Source organism: Stegostoma tigrinum, chromosome 12 (genome assembly GCF_030684315.1).
Source record: "Stegostoma tigrinum isolate sSteTig4 chromosome 12, sSteTig4.hap1, whole genome shotgun sequence".
In the NCBI taxonomy this organism is placed as follows: domain Eukaryota; kingdom Metazoa; phylum Chordata; class Chondrichthyes; order Orectolobiformes; family Stegostomatidae; genus Stegostoma; species Stegostoma tigrinum.
Genome location: NC_081365.1, coordinates 21,272,863 through 21,292,582, shown reverse-complemented (window position 1 = coordinate 21,292,582; position 19,720 = coordinate 21,272,863). Strand labels below are relative to the sequence as shown.

General features: G+C 42.4%; 1 protein-coding gene across 3 annotated transcripts in view; it reads right to left on the bottom strand.

The window, feature by feature from the left end:
* The window catches only part of mrps6 (mitochondrial ribosomal protein S6), a 108,222-nt gene that overhangs the window by 88,393 nt on the left and 109 nt on the right, over nt 1-19,720 (bottom strand). Inside the window, exons 1-3 of one of the 3 annotated variants that reach the window (XM_059650200.1) lie at nt 19,648-19,691; nt 15,399-15,461; nt 4,843-4,948 (exon numbers count right to left, since the gene is read on the bottom strand). In XM_059650200.1, the coding sequence (XP_059506183.1) occupies nt 4,843-4,948; nt 15,399-15,461; nt 19,648-19,676 (198 nt within the window). In that variant the 5' untranslated portion in view covers nt 19,677-19,691. Of the gene's footprint in view, nt 1-4,842; nt 4,949-15,398; nt 15,462-19,647; nt 19,708-19,720 lie in introns of those variants that run through there. The other 2 variants (XM_059650201.1, XM_059650202.1) reach the window with 2 other exon arrangements.

Sequence of the window (19,720 nt, the reverse complement as noted above, 5' to 3'; positions counted from 1 at the left end):
TCTTATTTACCTTGTCTATTTGTCCTGCAAACTCCAAGGAGGTCTGCACTCCAAGGTCTTTTTGTTCCTCTATACCTCAGTATGTGAATTCATGCAGTGTTTTCCCGTTTGTTGTACCTTCCCAAATGCATTATATCTCATTTCACCAGATAAAATTCATTTTCTGCCCTCTTGACCAGTGCATTGATTTTTTTTTGCAATTTGCAAACTTTCTTCTGACAACCATATGTCAATTTTTTTTTGTTTCATCTGCAAACTTCTTATCATGTTCTCTATGCCCCATATTTAAATATTTTCTAATCAACCTGTTCAGTTGAACCCATTCCTGGCTCAGAGGCAGAGAATAGTAATTGCTAAATTTGTACACAATTCTTTTCAAATATCTCAAACCCATTATACATAGGCCACCTTAAAACAAATTAATCTGTTGCACAAACACACATTAATGAGTTAAACACTAACAATGAAAGCTAATTACATTCATGGCTACTTTGTATCACCAGTGGTGTGGGGTTTTTTTATGGATAATTAAAGACCTGACATCTTCTTAATAGACTGATTCTTGACACAGGTTCAATGTCACTAAGTGGACACGTACCATGCCTTTACAATGAGTAGTACAATAGACAGGGTGCAACAAAGGTCATTTTCTACACTCACAAAAATAGGTAATCGGATATATCATCTAGTGTTTTTGTTGATGTAAGATAGTTTCTAACCAACTTGAAACTTGATTCACTTATCCCTTCCTTTTTGTATATCTAACACAAGAATATCTTTAAAACCAGCAATTCAGTTTCAAGAGATAACAAGGTGTAGATTTTTTTTCTGAAGAAGGGTCTAGGCCTGAAACATCAGCGTTCCTGCTTCTCTGATGCCGCTTGGCCTTCTGTGTTCATCCATCTCTACGCCTCGTTACCTCAGATTCTCTGGCATCTACAGTTCCTAATGTTTCTAATTTAGTTTCAACATTTTTTTGTCTCTTACTTTCACTGCACATGATACAACATACAAGATAACTACTAATACTGTCCGGGCAATGTTTTAAGTTCACTTATCTGAAGCTGCACTTGCACAGTACCAAATATCTTTCCCTCAGTTCAAATGAATTTCATATATTCTCATACCCACTCTGTCCACACCAAGCACAAATCGCAAAAGACCCAGATCAGGTTTGCCACACAGTTCAAAATTCATTGAATAGCCAATGGTACAAACATAATATCTATCAAACTACCAACATATTCAGACAGTAACCAGTTGATTAATAGATGGAAAATAGGTCTCATCAATCAACAGCAATAACTTGTATTTATATCATGCCTAAAGAATTCCAAAATATTTCAAGGTTTTTCATAAGAGCATTATCAGCCAAAATTTGACAACAAAAACATCAGCAGATATTGAGTCATGTTGTTCAAATCTTGGTCACAGTTAGATTTTAAGAAGCATCTTGACTGATAACAGCGAAATAGAGAGGCGCAGCAAAGTAGAGAAGCACAAAGGTCCAAGGAGGAAATTCGAGAGCTTAGGGCTTGGTAGTCGAAGGTACAGCCACCAAAAGTGGAGTGAAGAAAATCAGAGATGTGCAAAAGATTAGAGTTGGAAGTACTCTGAGATTTGCAAAGGGTTGTAGGAGCAACAGAGACAGGGAGGGGTAAAACCATACAAGAGTTTGAAAATACAGCTAAGAATTTTCGTTACTTTGTCCAAATATTCTATTTTCTTTGATATCAAAAAAACATCAGTAGGCAGATTTCTGAAATATTTTTATCCATAGTTTTCACAAAACATTTAAAGGCCTTACCTACCTTTCTTCAAATTTACCAATTTCTATTTAAAGATAAACAGCAATGCATTTTCATACAGGATGATGCTTCCCCCTGGTGGTTAAGGTTCCTAACGACTGTGAGTTAGCAAAAATTCTTTCTTTAATCAAATTATAGTATAGTTGTTCTGAGGTAAAGCCTCAGGGCTTAGGATGACTTGTTTCAGTATTTCCAGGATCGATTGGTTCTGAGATGGCTGATGATTCCTATGCATGAACTGCAAGTGGGCAAGTGGTACTGTCAGAGAGATGAACTGTCTGAGACCTGTGCACACTCCCCAAAGCCTTAACTTCGCCTAGGTGTTCCTAGTGAGTGAAGTGCCTTCCTGCATCAACCTTCTCCATTTTGCTCTGTTGCAGGCCAAGTATCCCATCAGTTGTTAGAGAGTTTCATATTTGAGATACTTTTGAAGTGATGTTTTGAGGGCATAAGACCATGACACACAGGAGCAGAAATTAGGCCATTCAGCCCATCGAGTCTGCTCCGCCATTTAATCTTGGCTGATACATTCCTCAAACCCATTCTCCCGCTTTCTCCCCATAACCCTTGATCCTCTTGATAATCAAGAACCTCTCTATCTCAGTCTTAAATGTACTTAATGACCTGACCTCCACAGCCTTCTGTGGCAGTAAATTTCATAGAAGTTGGCTGAAGACGTTTCTCTTATCTGGGCTCTAAAATATCTTCCCTTTACTCTAAGGCTGTGCCCTCAGGTCTGAGTCTCTCCTACCAGTGGAAGCATCTTCCCAACATCCACTCTGTCCAGACCATTCAGTATTGTGTAAGTTTTATTTAGATTACCACTCATCCTTTTGAACTCCAATGAGTGTAGTCCCAGAGTCCTCAAACATTCCTCTTTTCATTCCTGGGACCATTCTCGTGAACCTCTTTTGAACCCGCTCCAGGGCCAGTACATCCTTCTTGAGATATGAGGCCCAAAACTGCACATGATACTCCAAAGTGGTCTGACCAGAGCCTTATAAAGCTTCTGTAGTACATCCCTACTTTTATATTCAAGTCCTCTCAAAATAAATGCCAACATTGCATTTGCCTTCCTGATACTGACTCAACCTGCAAGCTTACCTTGAGAGAATCCTGGACTAGAACTCCCAAGTCTGTTTGCACTTCAGACTTCTGAATTTTCTTCCCATTTAGAAAATAGTTGATGCTTTTATTCTTTTTACCAAAGTGCATGACCTCACACTTTCCGATGTTGTACCACATCTGCCACTTTTGTGCCCACTCTCCTAAACTGTCCAAATCCTTCTGCAGCCTCCCCACCTAAATTCTACCTGTCCCTCCGCCTATCTTTGTATCATCTGCAAACTTAGCCAGAATGTCCACAGTTCCTTCATCTAGACCATTCATATACAAAGTGAAAAGTTGTGTTGCCCACACTGACCCTTGCTGACCACCAATTGTCACCGACTGCCATCCTGAGAAAGACCCTTTTATTACCACTCTCTGCTTTCTGCCACACAGCCAATCTTCTTTCCTTGCTAGCACCTTGCCTCCAATACCATGGGCCCTTATCTTACTTAACAGCCTCCTGTGCGACACCTTGTCAAAGGCCTTCTTGAAGTCCAGGTAGATAACATCCACTGGCTCTCCTCGGTCTATCCTGCTCATTACTTCCTCAAAGAATTCCAGCAGATTTGACAGGCATGACCTCCCCTTGATGAAACCATGCTGACTTTGCCCTATTTTACCACGAACTTCCAAATATTCAGAAATTTCATCCTTTACAATGGACTCCAAAATCTTAGCTACAACCGAGGTTAGGCTAATCAACCTGCAAATTTCCATCTTTTGCCTTACTCCCTTTTCAAACAGGGGTGTCACGTTAGCGATTTTCCAGTCCTCTGGGATCTTCCATCACTCTAGCAATTCCTAAAAGATCACCACAAACGCTTCAACTATCTCTTCAGCTATCTCCTTTAGAACTTTGCGGTGTAGTCCATCTAGTCCAGGTGATTTATTCATCTTTAGGCCAATCAGTTTTACAAGCACCTTTTCTTTAATGATGGCCACCATACTCAGCTCTGCCCTCTGACCGTCTTGAATTTTTGGGAGATTACATCCTTGAACCTTCTCACTGTCCGCCTGAGAGCGTCCTGCCAAGACCTGGCTCTAAGTAGAAGGTCTAGGCCCGAAACGTCAGCTTTTGTGCTCCTGAGTTGCTGCTTGGCCTGCTGTGTTCATCCAGCTTCACACTTTGTTATCTAAGTAGAACAGGTGCTTTAGGTGTCTGGTGTCAAGCATACAAATTACATTTCCCTACAGGAAACACACAAACAAGAGCAGGCCATTTGAGCCTGCTCAACCATTCAATAAGATCATGGCTGATCTGATTTTAGTCTCAACTTTACATTCCAATATATTCCTAATAATTTTCATCCCTAAGGTAATCAAGAATTTATCTACCTCTGCCTTAAAAATATTTAAAGATTCTGTATCCACTGACTTTTGAGGAAGCGAATTCAAAACACACACAATCTCACCCCCCAAAAAAGTTTCCTCATTTCTGTTCTAGTTGAGCAACCCCTTATTTTAAACTATAAGCCCTCGTTCTAAATTTTCCCACAGAGTAAACATCCTTTCAACATCCACCCAGTCAAGTCCCCTCAAGATCTTATATATTTCAATTAAGTGACCTCTACTTCTTCAAAATTCCAAAAGATATATGACTGGTCTGTCTAGCCTTTCCTCATAAGGCAATCCAAACCTTCTCAAAACTGTTTTCAATGCTTTAAAATTCTTTCTTAAGTAGGGTGTCCAGTACTGTATAAAATTGCCAAAGCAGGGGAGGTGATGGCTTAGTGGTATTATCACTGGACTGTTAAAACAGAGTCCCAGATAACATTCTGGGGCCTGGGTTCAAAACCTGCCACAGCATATGGTGGAATTTGAATTCAATATATATCATGGAATTAACAATCTAATGATGACCATGCATCAATTGTCAGGAAAAACCATCTGGTTCCCCTTTAGGGAAGAAAACTGACATCCTTACCTGGTCTGGCCTACGCGCCACTCCAGATCCACAGCAACATGGTTGATTTTCAACTGCCCTCTGGGCATTTGCAGATGGACAATAAATGCACCCTATCCAGGTACGCCTTCATCCCATAAATGAACAAAAAGAAAAAAAATTCCAGATGCATCTCACTCATGAACTGAAGCATAATCTCCCTCCTATTGCATTCAATACCCCCACAATAAAATATAACATGCTTTTAGCTTTCCTGATCACTTATCGTACGTGCGCACTGGCCATTTACGATTTGTGTGTTACGACACCGAGATCTCTTTAGGTATTGCAACTCTTTTTATTCTTTCTACAAAAAATGAACAATTTCACACTTTATGACATTATATACCATTTGCCAATATGTGCCCACTCACTTAACCTAACCATATCACTTTGTAAGATCCTTGTGTCCTCTTCTCAACTTCTGTGTCATCAGCAAATTTGGCTACCTCACCTTCGATCCCTTCATACAAATCACTTATATGTATTGTAAAGACTTGAGGCCCTGTCATTAACACCTGTGGCACACCACTTGCGAATGCTTGCCAGCCTGAAAAAGACCCATTCATTCCCATTCTCTGCTTCCTTTTAGACAACCAATCTTCAATCTATGCTGATGTTACTCCCTTGAGCTTTGTTTTTGGTAAAAACCTTTGGCGCCTTGTTGTCTTCAGCAGAACCAAATGCAATAAATCCACTGGTTCCCCTTTGTCTACAACACAAATTACTTCTTCAAAGAACTCCAATAAATTAGTTAAATATGATTTCCCTTTGACAAAACATTGTTTGCTGTACCTGAATAACTTGAAATTAACTATTATAACATTTTTAATAACATCTTCCAACATTTTGCTTGCGACAGATGGACGGATGCTAAACTAACTAGCCTGTAGCTGTCTACTTTCTACTTTGTTTTGTTTTAAATAAAGGAGTTACATTAGCTATTTTCCAATCTAGAGGTACCTTCCCTAAATCTAACGAGTTTTGGAAATTTAAAGCCAACACATCAACTATCTCACCAGCTAGTTCTTTTAAAACCCTTCAATCAAATCCATGAGGACGTGGGGCCTTGACAACTCACAGCTCCAACAATTTACTCAGTACTGCTTCCCTAGTAATTACAAATTTCTTAAGTTCCTCCCTCCCTTTCAATTCCTGATTTCCAGCTATTTCTGGAACACTAATTCTCTCAGGTGAAGACTGATGACAAACATCTCTTCAAATCATCTGTCATAACTTAAGTCTCCATTACTAATTCCCAAGACTCATTTTCTATTGGGCAAGTAAGTAAGTCTTCTTACTTTGTTAAGTCTTCTTTCTTAAATATCTAAAGAGACGTTTCCTAGCCTTTTTATATTTTTGGATAACTTTTTCTCATACTCAGCTTAGGCTACTTTTTCCACCTGATTTTCCACTCTATATGTAAATTAATCCCCGATGACATTTGCCGTACCCTTTAGACAAGCTCCCATTATTTCTTCCTTGATACTCTACCCTACGTGTACTTACTGTTATGTACACAAATGAATTGTTATCTTGAGCATTCCTTGTCTCCAACCAAACTGCTATTATAACCTGGTTTCCTGAATTTAAGTCATACCTCTCCAATGTGCTCATCTCATCTTTAATTAACAGCACCACTCTTCTACCCTTGAATGGCTTCCTGCCCTTCCTAAATAACACATATCTGTCATGACTGGAACGAGGTCCACTGGTGAATCTTATAGAATATGAGTTCCCTTACTAGGGCTGTTAACCTGGTCCAACCAGGGAGTCCTGTCTGCCAGATATAAACAGGAGTGTCAGGGATTCTGCTCATTCTAGGAGCCAGGTCTGTACTCGCGAAGTCAATATCATACACTATGCATGTGTAAATAAAGGGTGTCTTGATAATGGAACATTGGCCTTTGTGGGATTATTTCAAAACTCTTCAATATTTATGTCTCACATATGGCTATTAGGTTGTACTTACTACCTCAATTTGTGCCACTCGTGTATCTGTTCTGTTGAATATTTAAAACTCAAAAGTTTTGAATAGTGGAGCTGACGTAATGTGATTACCACCTCAATGGATACAGAAAGACGTCAAATCTTCATTGGCAAGCTAAGAATATGAGGCAATAGTGCAGGATTGAAAGAGGACTTGCAGCTGGTTGATAATGCCCACAAAACAGCTATGACCATTATAGAACATGATAGGCTGATGTAAAGATTTATAAAAATTTATTTAAAAAATTATTTTGATGTAATTCCAAATGTGGACTAAATTGGCAAGACAACTGATTTAAAACCAAAGATTGTAAAGGGGGAAATGTTGTACTCTTTAAAAACAAGTTACAACACTCACTGTAACTGATGCTACTCAATCAGTTCAGGATATGTGTAGTGATTGAAGTAAGAACTAGCAGATTAGTCTGTAGAATGGTGGCCAGCTTTTGATGACAAAGGCCTTCTGCCTGCCAACAATATGATTGGCTTCTACGTAGTTTAGTGAATTGTGGGTATGAAAGATGTGGCAAGAAGCCTTCAGATCTCTGAAAGGAGTGGTGTTGCCTCTCTCTCTCTCTGCCATAAAAAAACACTTAAAGCCTAAAGAAAGACAGTTTATTTTCCTATAGCTGCTGTAAGCTGTGGCTTTTAAGCAGCAACTAAGAGACTTTGCAATTTGTAGAACAGTTGCTCTGTATCTTCAGCAAGAAATTGAAAAGTACCTGGAAAATAGAGGTCAACAAATAGCAAGTCCTAACTCTCAGCAAGCCCTGTGTACAGTTGCCATTGAACAGCTTTCCCAGATTTTCCCTCGACCCACAACACCAGTTTATTTTGCCTATGTGTTTGTGAGTCTGTGTTTGTGTCTCTGTGTGTAGAGGAGGTTTTGTTAAAGGATTATATGTGAACAGTTCATGGATTCTCGCCACAACTAAGCAAATATTTATTTGTGATTGATAGCAATTCTTTTTTAAGTACAGAAACTTGGTCTATGCTTTCTGTTAATCTGATTCTAAAAACACAGGTAAATTCAGGAAATTGGCAAATTTGGAGTTTTGCAGTGTGTCCAGTGTTCCAATTAAATAGTATCTTAATGCAGCTTTGTTTGTGGATGTTGGGGTGGTTGCTATGGAAGTTGAGGATTTGGTCTGTATGGGTTGCTTTTCTGTATACAGAGGTTTGAGAATCTCCGTTTGTCAGTCATTCTACCTTAACATCCAGAAACGGAAGTTGATTGTTGGTTTCTTCTTCCCTTGTGAATTTAATCCCTGTGAATATGCTGTTGATGAGGTGGTGTCTCTCTTCTAATTTGTTGCACTTAATAATGACAAATATGTCATCTGCATATCGGATCCACAGTTTAGGTTTAATGTGGGGGAGAGTGATGTGTTATAGTCTTTGCATGACTGCTTCTGCGATGAGTCCTGAGCTGGGTGACCCCACTGGTGTACCATTTATCTGTTTGTCTATTTGACCACGAAAGACGAAGTGTATGGTGAGGGCGATGTCTAGTAATTATGTTGTCCTTGCTGATGGAGTTGCTGGTCTGTGTTGCTGTTTGCTCTATAATGTGGCCACTGTTTCTTTGGCTCGTGGAATGTCAGCTGATGTGAATAAAGCTGTGACATCAAAGGATACTATAATCTCTTATGTTCTTGATGATATCGAAGAAGTCTGGGGTTGAATGCATAGAATAAAGTGATCCGTGTACTAGGTGTTTCAATCTTATTTCTAGGTCGTTAGCCACTCTGTGTGAAGGTGTTCCTGGTAGGGAGACAATGGGTCTGAGAGGGATGTCTGGTTTATGTACTTTATGCAGTCCATAGAAGCAGGGGTTGTTTGTGCCTTCTGGTATCATAGAACATAGAAGAGGCCCTTCAGCCCACGATGTTGTGCCAAACTGTTATCCTACTAAGATCAAACTATCCTGCATACCCTACATTATGGTATCATCCATGTGCCTATCCAAGAGTCGCTTAAAAGTTTCTAAAATATCTAGCTACACTAGCACTGCCGGCAGTGCATTCCACACACCCACTACTGCCTATGTACAGAACCTACCTCTGACATCTCCACTATATCTTCCTCCAATCACTTTAAAATTATGCCCCCTCGTTATAGTCATATCTGCCCTGGGAAAAAGTCTCTGGCTATCCACTCTATATGTGCCTCTTATCATCTTGTAACCTCTATCAAGTCATCTCTCATCCTTCTTCGCTCCAATGAGAAAAGCCCTAGCTTCCTCAATCGTTCCTCATAAGACCTGCCCTCCAGTTCAGGCAGCATTCTGGTAAATCTCCTCTGCACCCTCTCTAAAGCTTTCACATTCTTCTTATGAGGGACCAGAACTGAACACAATATTCCGAGTGTGATCTAATCACCGTGTTATACAGCTGCAGCATAACCTCACAGCTTTTAAACTCAATTCCTCTGACAATGAAAACCAACACACTATATGCCTTCTTTACAAGCATATCACTTGGGTAACAACTTTGAGGGATCTATGGGCATGAACCCCAAGATCCCTCTGTTACTCCACACTGCCAAGAATCCTGCCATTGACTCTGCAATCTGCATTCAAATTCGACCTACCAAATGAATCGCTTCACACTTTTCTGGGTTGAACTCCATCTGCCACTTTTATGCCCAGATCTGCATCCTGTCAATGTCTCGTTGCAACCTACAACAGCCCTCCATGCTATCCACAATTCCACCAACCTTTGTGTTATTAGCAAACTTACTAACCCACCCTTCCACTTCCTCATCCAAGTCATTTATAAAGATCACAAAGAGCAGACGTCCCAGAACAGCTCCCTGCGGAACACTACTGGTCACTGAGCTCCAGGCTGAATATTTTCCATCTACTACCACACTCTGTCTTCTATTGGACAGTCAGTTTTGTATCCAGACAGCCAAATTTCCCTGAATCCCATGCCTTCTTACCTTCTGAATGAGCCTACCATGGGGAACCTTATCAAATGCCTTGCTAAAATCCATATACACCACACTCACTGCTCTGTCTTCATCATTGTGTTTTGTCACATCATCAAAGAATTCAATCATCACCAAAGAGGCAGCAATCTCTTCCCTCGCTTCCCATTGTAACCTTGGGTATATCCCGTCTAGCCAGGGGACTTATTTATCCTCATGTTTTTCAAAATTTCTAGCACATCTTCCTTCCTAACATTAACCTGTTCAAGCATATCTGCCTGTTTGATGCTGTCCTCACAAACGTCAGGGACCCTCTCACTGGTGAATGCTGAAGCAAAGTATTCATTAAGGACCTCCTGTACCTCCTCTGACTCCACACAGAAGTTCCCTCCACTATCCCTGATTGGCCCTACCCTCACTCTGGCCATTTCTGTTCCTCACATAAGCATAGAACGCCTTGGGGTTTTCCTTGATCCTACCCGCCAAGGCTTTCTCATACCCCCTTCTAGCTTTCCTAAGTCCATTCTTCAGTTCCTTCCGGGCTACCTTGTATACCTCTACAGCCCTGTCTGATTCTTGTTTCCTCAACCTTAAGTAAGCTTCGTTCTTCCTCTTGACTAGATGTTCCACGTGTCTTGTCATCCAAGGTTCCTTCATCTTACCACCTCTTCCCTGCCTGAGTAAGGCAAACCTATCCAGTACTCGTGTCTCTTAAAGTATTCTCCAGAGTGTCCATGAAGTCTGTTCTGTTCGTATCTTGGTGGTTATAGTTCAGTCCGCTTAATTGTTTGTCAGTTTCTGTGAGTTGTCTGTTCGATAGGTTTCTTATCCACGTGTCTGGTTTGTTGTTGTCCTTGTTTTTGTGGTGGATCAGTTTGGTGAATTTCTCGTGTAGTTCGTGTCTCTTCTTATTTTGTGTTGACTGATGGTGATAGCCTGTTCTACAGTTGTAGTCTAAAGCTGGTCCATTGAGTTTAGACACTGTGATTTTTGGCGCGTAATTTCTCGTTCATATCTGTGGAGTTGGTTATGGTCATCATTAATCATTGCTTAAAGCATTTTATGTCCATTCTGTTCAGCTATTTTGTATGCCCTTGGGTTGTTGAGTGGAGGTTTGTATTTCACACTGTGGGGCAGTACCTGGTTCCTGAGGCATTTATGGAGGAAGTGAAGTTGTTCTTGAGTAGAGCTCAGTCAGTTGGCAAAGGTTTCCCATTGGCGATTTTTAGCACGTTACGCCCATAGTTGTTTAAAGTATTGGAAAAGATCTGTAGCTTGGATTGTGGATGAGGCTGTTGAGTGCTCACCGAGCTGCCTTGTTTTTGTTCAGACGTTTTGTCACCATACTAGATGACATCATCAGTGGAGCAAAATGTCCACTTCACCTTCAGCAGCAAGATATATGGATAAATCAACGGAACACCCATGGGATCACCAACATCAGGGTTAATAGTGGAAACCGTAATGCAAAGACTGGAATGGACAGCCCTTCCCACCATTCAACCAAACCTACACATCTGCTATGTGGATGACACCTTTGTTATCATCAAATGCTCTAAACTGGAAGAAACCATCTACTCATAAACAACATCCTCACCGGCATAAAATTCTCCAGGGAAAAGGAGAACAACAACAGACTTCCCTTCAAGGATGCAATGTTGATTGTATGGCCAAGAATGAGCTCCAGACTAGCATACACAAGAAAGCCACCTATACAGATCAGGTACTCAACTGCAATAGCAATCATCCCAATACCCACAAACGGAACTGCATCAAAACACTGATCAAGCAAACCACAACACACTGCAGCACCCTGGAGCTATGCAAAGCTGAGGAAGAAAGCCTACAGAGTGTTGTTTAAAACAACCGTTAACCGAAAAGCGTAGTACACTGATACCTGCGCAAAAGACCACAACAGGAAGACACAACAGGCATGGCCCCAACACTGAACCCTGTGGGACATCACTTGTCACCGGTTGCCATTCTGAAAAAGAGTCTTTTATCCCAACTCTCTGCCTTCTGTGAGACAGCCAATCCTCAATCCATGCCTGTAGCTCACCTCAAACACCATGGGCCCTCACCTTACTCAGCAGCCTCCCATGAGGCACCTTATCAAAGGCCTTTTGGAAGTCTAGATCGATAACACCACTGGGTTTTCCTGGTCTAACCTACTTGTTACTTCTTCAAAGAATTCTAACAGGTTTGTCAGGCGCAACCCTCCCTTACTAAATCCATGCTGACTTGTTCTAATCCGAACCTGCACTTCCAAGAATTCAGAAATCTCATCCTTAATGATGGATTCTAGAATTTTACCAACAACCGAGGTTAGGCTAATCGGCCTATGATTTTCCATCTTTTGTCTTGATCCTTTCTTAAACAAATGGGTTACAACAGCAATTTTCCAATCATCTGGGACTTACCTTGACTCCAAGTGACTTTTGAAAGATCACAACTAAAGCCTCCGCTATTTCGTCAGCCATCTCCCTCAGAACTCTAGGATGTAGTCCATCAGGGCCAGGAGATTTATTAATTTTTAGACCTTTTAGCTTTTCTAACACTTTCTTTTTTGTAATGCCTACCACACTCAACTCTGCCCTCTGACTCTCCTTAATTGTTGGTATATTACTCATGTATTCCACTGTGAAGACTGATGCAAAGTACTTATTAAGTTCTTCAGCTATTTCCTTATCTCTTATCACTAGCCTTCCAGCATCAATTTGAAGTGGTCCAATATCTACTTTTGCCTCTTGTTTGTTTCTTATGTATTGAAAGAAACTTTTACTATCATTTCTAATATTACCAGCTAGCCTACCTTCATATTTGATCCTCTCCATCCTCATTTCTCTCTTTGTTATCCTCTGTTTGTTTTTGTAGCCTTCCCAATCTTCTGATTTCCCAGTGCTCTTGGCCACTTTATAGGCGGTTAGAACTGATGGAAAGTTGCTCAACCTTGGCATCAGAGATCCAAGGCCAAGGTGCATTGGGTCCTCATCTGAAATTTGCCTAATGCTGAAGATGCTGTACTAACATATAATATAGAGGAACATCTGCAGCACCAAATGGGAAGACACTTTCATACCTGTAAAGAGTTTTGTTTGATTGTCAACATCGGGAAGGCAAATTTCGTGGTCCAGGATGTTACCAGACCCGTGTCTTTCAGCAATGATAATTTAGTGCTGGAAGGTGTTGATAGTTTCACATATATAGACTCCACAATGAACAGCAATATCATTTGATGCTGAAATGAACACAGGCACCACAAAAGCTGCAAGTGGTATGTACAAAATGAGTATACCAAGATAATAAAATGTGAGGCTGGATGAACACAGCAGGCCAAGCAGCATCTCAGGAGCACAAAAGCCGACGTTTCGGCCCTAGACCCTTCATCAGAGAGGGGGATGGGGAGAGGGAACTGGAATAAATAGGGAGAGAGGGGGAGGCGGACCGAAGATGGAGAGTAAAGAAGATAGGTGGAGAGAGTGTAGGTGGGGAGGTAGGGAGGGGATAGGTCGGTCCAGGGAAGACGGACAGGTCAAGGAGGTGGGATGAGGTTAGTAGGTAGCTGGGGGTGCGGCTTGGGGTGGGAGGAAGGGATGGGTGAGAGGAAGAACCGGTTAGGGAGGCAGAGACAGGTTGGACTGGTTTTGGGATGCAGTGGGTGGGGGGAAGAGCTGGGCTGGTTGTGTGGTGCAGTGGGGGGAGGGGACGAACTGGGCTGGTTTTGGGATGTAGTAGGGGAAGGGGAGATTTTGAAACTGGTGAAGTCCACATTGATACCATATGGCTGCAGGGTTCCCAGGCGGAATATGAGTTGCTGTTCCTGCAACCTTCGGGTGGCATCATTGTGGCACTGCAGGAGGCCCATGATGGACATGTCATCTAGAGAATGGGAGGGGGAGTGGAAATGGTTTGCGACTGGGAGGTGCAGTTGTTTGTTGCGAACTGAGCGGAGGTGTTCTGCAAAGCGGTCCCCAAGCCTCCGCTTGGTTTCCCCAATGTAGAGGAAGCCGCACCGGGTACAGTGGATGCAGTATACCACATTGGCAGATGTGCAGGTGAACCTCTGCTTGATGTGGAATGTCATCTTGGGGCCTGGGATGGGGGTGAGGGAGGAGGTGTGGGGACAGGTGTAGCATTTCCTGCGGTTGCAGGGGAAGGTGCCGGGTGTGGTGGGGTTGGAGGGCAGTGTGGAGCGAACAAGGGAGTCACGGAGAGAGTGGTCTCTCCGGAAAGCTGACAGGGGAGGGGATGGAAAAATGTCTTGGGTGGTGGGGTCGGATTGTAAATGGCGGAAGTGTCGGAGGATAATGCGTTATATCCGGAGGTTGGTAGGGTGGTGTGTGAGAACGAGGGGGATCCTCTTGGGGCGGTTGTGGCGGGGGCGGGGTGTGAGGGATGTGTTGCGGGAAATACAGGAGACGCGGTCAAGGGCGTTCTCGATCACTGTGGGGGGAAAGTTGCGGTCCTTAAAGAAATTGGACATCTGGGATGTGCGGGAGTGGAATGTCTTATCGTGGGAGCAGATGCGGCGGAGGCGGAGGAATTGGGAATAGGGGATGGAATTTTTGCAGGAGGGTGGGTGGGAGGAGGTGTATTCTAGGTAGCTGTGGGAGTCGGTGGGCTTGAAATGGACATCAGTTACAAGCTGGTTGCCTGAGATGGAGACTGAGAGGTCCAGGAAGGTGAGGGATGTGCTGGAGATGGCCCAGGTGAACTGAAGGTTGGGGTGGAAGGTGTTGGTGAAGTGGATGAACTGTTCGAGCTCCTCTGGGGAGCAAGGGGACCGCTTTGCAGAACACCTCCGCTCAGTTCGCAACAAACAACTGCACCTCCCAGTCACAAACCATTTCCACTCCCCCTCCCATTCTCTAGATGACATGTCCATCATGGGCCTCCTGCACTGCCACAATGATGCCACCCGAAGGTTGCAGGAACAGCAACTCATATTCCGCCTGGGAACCCTGCAGCCATATGGTATCAATGTGGACTTCACCAGTTTCAAAATCTCCCCTTCCCCTACTGCATCCCTAAACCAGCCCAGTTCATCCCCTCCCCCCACTGCACCACACAACCAGCCCAGCTCTTCCCCCCCACCCACTGCATCCCAAAACCAGTCCAACCTGTCTCTGCCTCCCTAACCGGTTCTTCCTCTCACCCATCCCTTCCTCCCACCCCAAGCCGCACCCCCAGCTACCTACTAACCTCATCCCACCTCCTTGACCTGTCCGTCTTCCCTGGACCGACCTATCCCCTCCCTACCTCCCCACCTACACTCTCTCCACCTATCTTCTTTACTCTCCATCTTCGGTCCGCCTCCCCCTCTCTCCCTATTTATTCCAGTTCCCTCTCCCCATCCCCCTCTCTGATGAAGGGTCTAGGGCCGAAACGTCAGCTTTTGTGCTCCTGAGATGCTGCTTGGCCTGCTGTGTTCATCCAGCCTCACATTTTATTATCTTGGAATTCTCCAGCATCTGCAGTTCCCATTATCTCTGGTACAAAATGAGTAATTGTGTGTACAGCAGCAGCAAACCTCAAACTAACCAAGCCTACATTCTCTGCATACTCCTCTCCTGTGGTAAGACCTGGACAACAAATGCTAGACAGACGAAAGTACGTACTGCTTCCACCTTTGCTTTCTCAGGATATCTTTGGAGTCTCTTGGCTGATCAAGGTCATCGACTCTGAAGCAAATACAAATACATACTTTATTTGGCTTTTGTTCACTGTGCTGACTTGGGCAAAATCATCAGATATATGACAGTTGCATACCTAAAAGCATTCTAGAGTGAATTAGCTACTGGGTCGCAACTCCTGAGCATCCAGACCCCCACAACAAGGGCACATGCAAGAGAGATGTGAAAACAGGGTAAACGTTGACACTGACAACTGAAGCTGATTGTTTAGAAGGGCATTGGAAGAGGCAAGCTGAAACTTAAACGTCAGCAGGCCACAATGATGGTCCAGAGAAGGAAGTCAACATATTGTGTAGATTCTCAACCCACTATCTTCCTTAATAGCAAATGCAGAAGGGGCTTCTGTGGTATAGTGAAGCTCCTGGGTCACACTAAATGATGCTTAACAAAGTGTTGACCACCACTGAGCAAACCAGTGTCATTAAGACAGATAGATGCCACCAGAATGGGAACATTAGCTTGGGGCAGGAACCTAAGTTTGAAGTGAACTTTTTGCCACTGGATTTGGAGGATCTTGAAAAGGCACTGCTGGTACTTCCACTGCTGTCTTACAGTGTCTGCTGTAGGTAGGCAATGGCCTAGTAGCATTATCACTAGACTATTAATCCAGAAATTCAACTAACTTTCTGGGGAACCAGGTTCAAATCCTGCCATGGCAAATGGTTAAAAATTGAATTTAATAAAACAAAACTGGACTTAAGAATCTACTGATAACCATGAAATCCTTTTGAATGTCACTGCCTACATGTGACTCCGGACCCACAGCAATGTGGTTGACTCTCAACAAAGAAATAAAATTAAATGGACCACCTGAAATTAACCTAGGCACCTGAAAAGGCACGGCAGAAAAGGCCCATAGGCCCTACAAAGTCATGCTTACTAACATCTGGTGGCTAGTGGCAAAATGGAGAGCCACAATGCAGACTTGACATTTTCATACTCACAGAATCGTATCTCACTATGTCTCAAACACCACCATCACTATCCCGAATATGTCTTGGCCCTCAGGCTGACAGACCCAGCAGAGGTAGTGACACAAAGGTATACAGTCAGGAGTGAGTTGACATTGACTTCAGATCAAATGAAGTCTCATGGCTTCAAGTTAAACATTGGTATGGAAACCTCCTGCTGATTACAAGGTACTGTCATCCCTCAGCTCATAAATCTGTACACCTACATGTTGAACAGCACTTGGAGGAAGCACTAAAGGTGGCAACAGCACTAAATTTATTCTGGGTGGAGGATTTAGCATATACCACCTAGAGTGGCTCGGCAGAAGTACTATAGATCAAGCTGGTCAGACCCTGATTGATATAGCTGCTAGATTGTGTCTACAATATTGCGCCAGAATTTCAGCAAGGGCCCTATCTACTCCAGGAATATTGCTGCTTTCTAGCTGTTGAATGGCTTTTCCAACTTTCCTCCAAGATCAACCAAGCTGGTACTGAGGAATGGAATAGAGGACATTCAATTGGAAGACAGAGTCTCAGGTAAAACATTCTTCAAAATATGCTCTCCAGCACTGACTGCCTCCCTATCCAATGAGAACCCCTCCCCGTATGGATTTCAATAGGGTAAGTCCTTGACTGCTTTTGGGGCATTGGTGGTCTTGAGAACATTGAAGCAACCACATCTTTAGTGTCTGCAGTTTTTGAATTTCCTGTGTTTTGCCATTCATTTTTTAGTTCTGCCATGGATTTTAAGCTGTAATATTGCCTTAAGCAAGTGAAGGACTGTTGCATTCATTCAGTCCATTGACTCCATGCTGGCTCTCCAAAACAGCAGTTTTTATGTAGTCTCACTCTTCCAGTCTTTCATTTTTCATATGTTTATCCAGTTCCCTTTCAAAACAATCACTGAATTTGTCTGAATCAAGCATAAATGCAGTGAATAGTGCTTGGAGGAAGCACTAAGAGTGGCAACAGCACTAAATGTATTTCGGGTGGGGGATTTAGTGTATACCACCGAGAGTGGCTCGGCAGAAGTACTACAGATCGAGCTGGTCAGACCCTAATTGATAAAGTTGCTAAATTCGTCTGCAATACTGTGTCAGAATTTCAGCAAGGGCCCTATCTGCTCCAGGAGTACTGCTGTTTTCTACATGTTGACTGGCTTTTCCAACTCTCCTCCAAGATCAACCAAGCTGGTACTGAGGAATGGAATTGAGGACATTCAATTGGAAGACAGACATATTGCTTGATATCCTTATCTAACAAAATTCTCTTGACCTTAATCAAACAAAGCATACATCATTTGGAAAATGTCTGGTTTCCACACTGTACATTTTAAATTTAACCATGACTTTCTGCAACATCCTTCAGTATTACATCTCCTTCCGTATGCTTTGGTCATTGAGCTCCGCTTACTGCACCTTCCAGAATCTGTGCTCCTTCATATTTATAGTTTTATGCAGACTCTTACCTCTTTAGTTGTCTTTTTTTCCCCCCAGAAAGTATTTATTGTCTCCTCGGGTTATAAACTGGTTCTGTATTGCAGGGTCTAGGCCCGAAACGTCAGCTTTTGTGGGATGAAGGGTCTAGGCCCGAAACGTCAGCTTTTGTGCTCCTGAGATGCTGCTTGGCCTGCTGTGTTCATCCAGCCTCACATTTTATTATCCTGTATTGCAATACATTGTTTTTGACCACTTTTTGTTGATCAACTGCCATTTTACCCATTACAAAAATTGCTCTGTTTACTGTGGATTGTCTCTGTCTCATCTCTTTGAAGTCAGACTTACCAGAATCTTAGTACTTTTTTGTGTTTCACCCTTTCAAAAGTTAAGTTGAATTCAAAGGTATTGGGAGTGCTATTAAATAAATGTTCACTAATTTGGTTCATTACTTAATGCTAAACTTAATGTGGCAAAACCCCTTGTTGGTTCTCTAACATACTGCTGCAGAAATCTAACAAGAAATTCAGTACATATCCTAGTCTACTTAACCCAATATATATGAAAGTTAAAGTGCCCCATTAAAAACACTCTAATTTTGCTTGTCTACCTTTGCACTTGTACAACTTATCCCACCACATCAGCTAGCAGCCTCAGTTGAGAGTCGTCTTGACCCAGAGTCAATGGTTATGGGTTTAACTCTGTCCCAGACGCAAGCATCGAATTTAGAAAGCTAGCTTACACTTCCTTGTAATACTCTGAAGTGCTGCACTGATATTTCATTGTTACTTGTGAAATTTTGTTATGTAAAAATTTGTTGCCATATTTCCCTATCTTTTACGTTACTTCATTGGCTACAAAGTGTGTTTTTGCAAAAGGTTCAATATAAAAGTTTATAATACTGGTAAGATTGCTTGTATAGGCGATCCTAACCCCTTTCACGTGAATTTCTGATTGACTGTGGACTTGCTTCTATCTAGTCTACTGTATTCACTGCTCACAATGTTATGACTTCTACATCGGAGAGACCAAACACAATGATCATATTGCAAAACAGCTGTGATGAGTCTGCAAACATGACCTTTACTTCACAGCCGCTTGCCATCTTGGTACACCATCTTCCTCTCAAGCCTACAGCTAACTTAGGCCTGTCGCTGTGTCACAACAGAAGATAGATGAACAGCATCGCATTTTTTACTTAGGTACTACGTAACCTCTCTGGACTTGACACTGGGTTCAACAACTTAAGAAAAAAAACTTTGTACTCCATTTTATTTCTCCAATTCCTTAGGGTCAGATTTTCTTGTTTTGCTTTCAGCAGAGCCGACTGTGTTCTACTGTTAGGTCCAGAACAGACGTTACCTCCCTTTCCTATGCCATTACTCCGCTCTTTCCCGTTTATGCAACATGTCTAATCTCCCTCAACCCTCTCTTCATGGATTCTGAAAACTGTTTTTATTTAATTGGGAATTTGGTGGTGATGGTAGTTTCTTTTCGGGGAGAGCGGAAAAATGAGGTAGAGGAAATACGAGCTGAATACAGGAAATTGTTCAGATTCAGTCCAGGGCCTTACTAACTTTGATGCGAAACTTCGATTTAAAGGTATTAGACTTCGTACAGAATGTGAAAAAGCATAATTCGGATCTTTCTATACATGCAAATCATATTTTTAAGCTCCATAAGAAAACTTCCCTGTCTATAATTACCGAGCATTTTTTTTAAAAAAAAACCTCCCGTTAATGCCAATTATAAAGACTGCAAAGTCTGTTCTACAAAATTCTCAACCTCTGAGGGATCGACTTCCTCCCAGTCATGCAATCCGTTCGATGGAAATACGGAAGGACCAGGTTGACTCCTC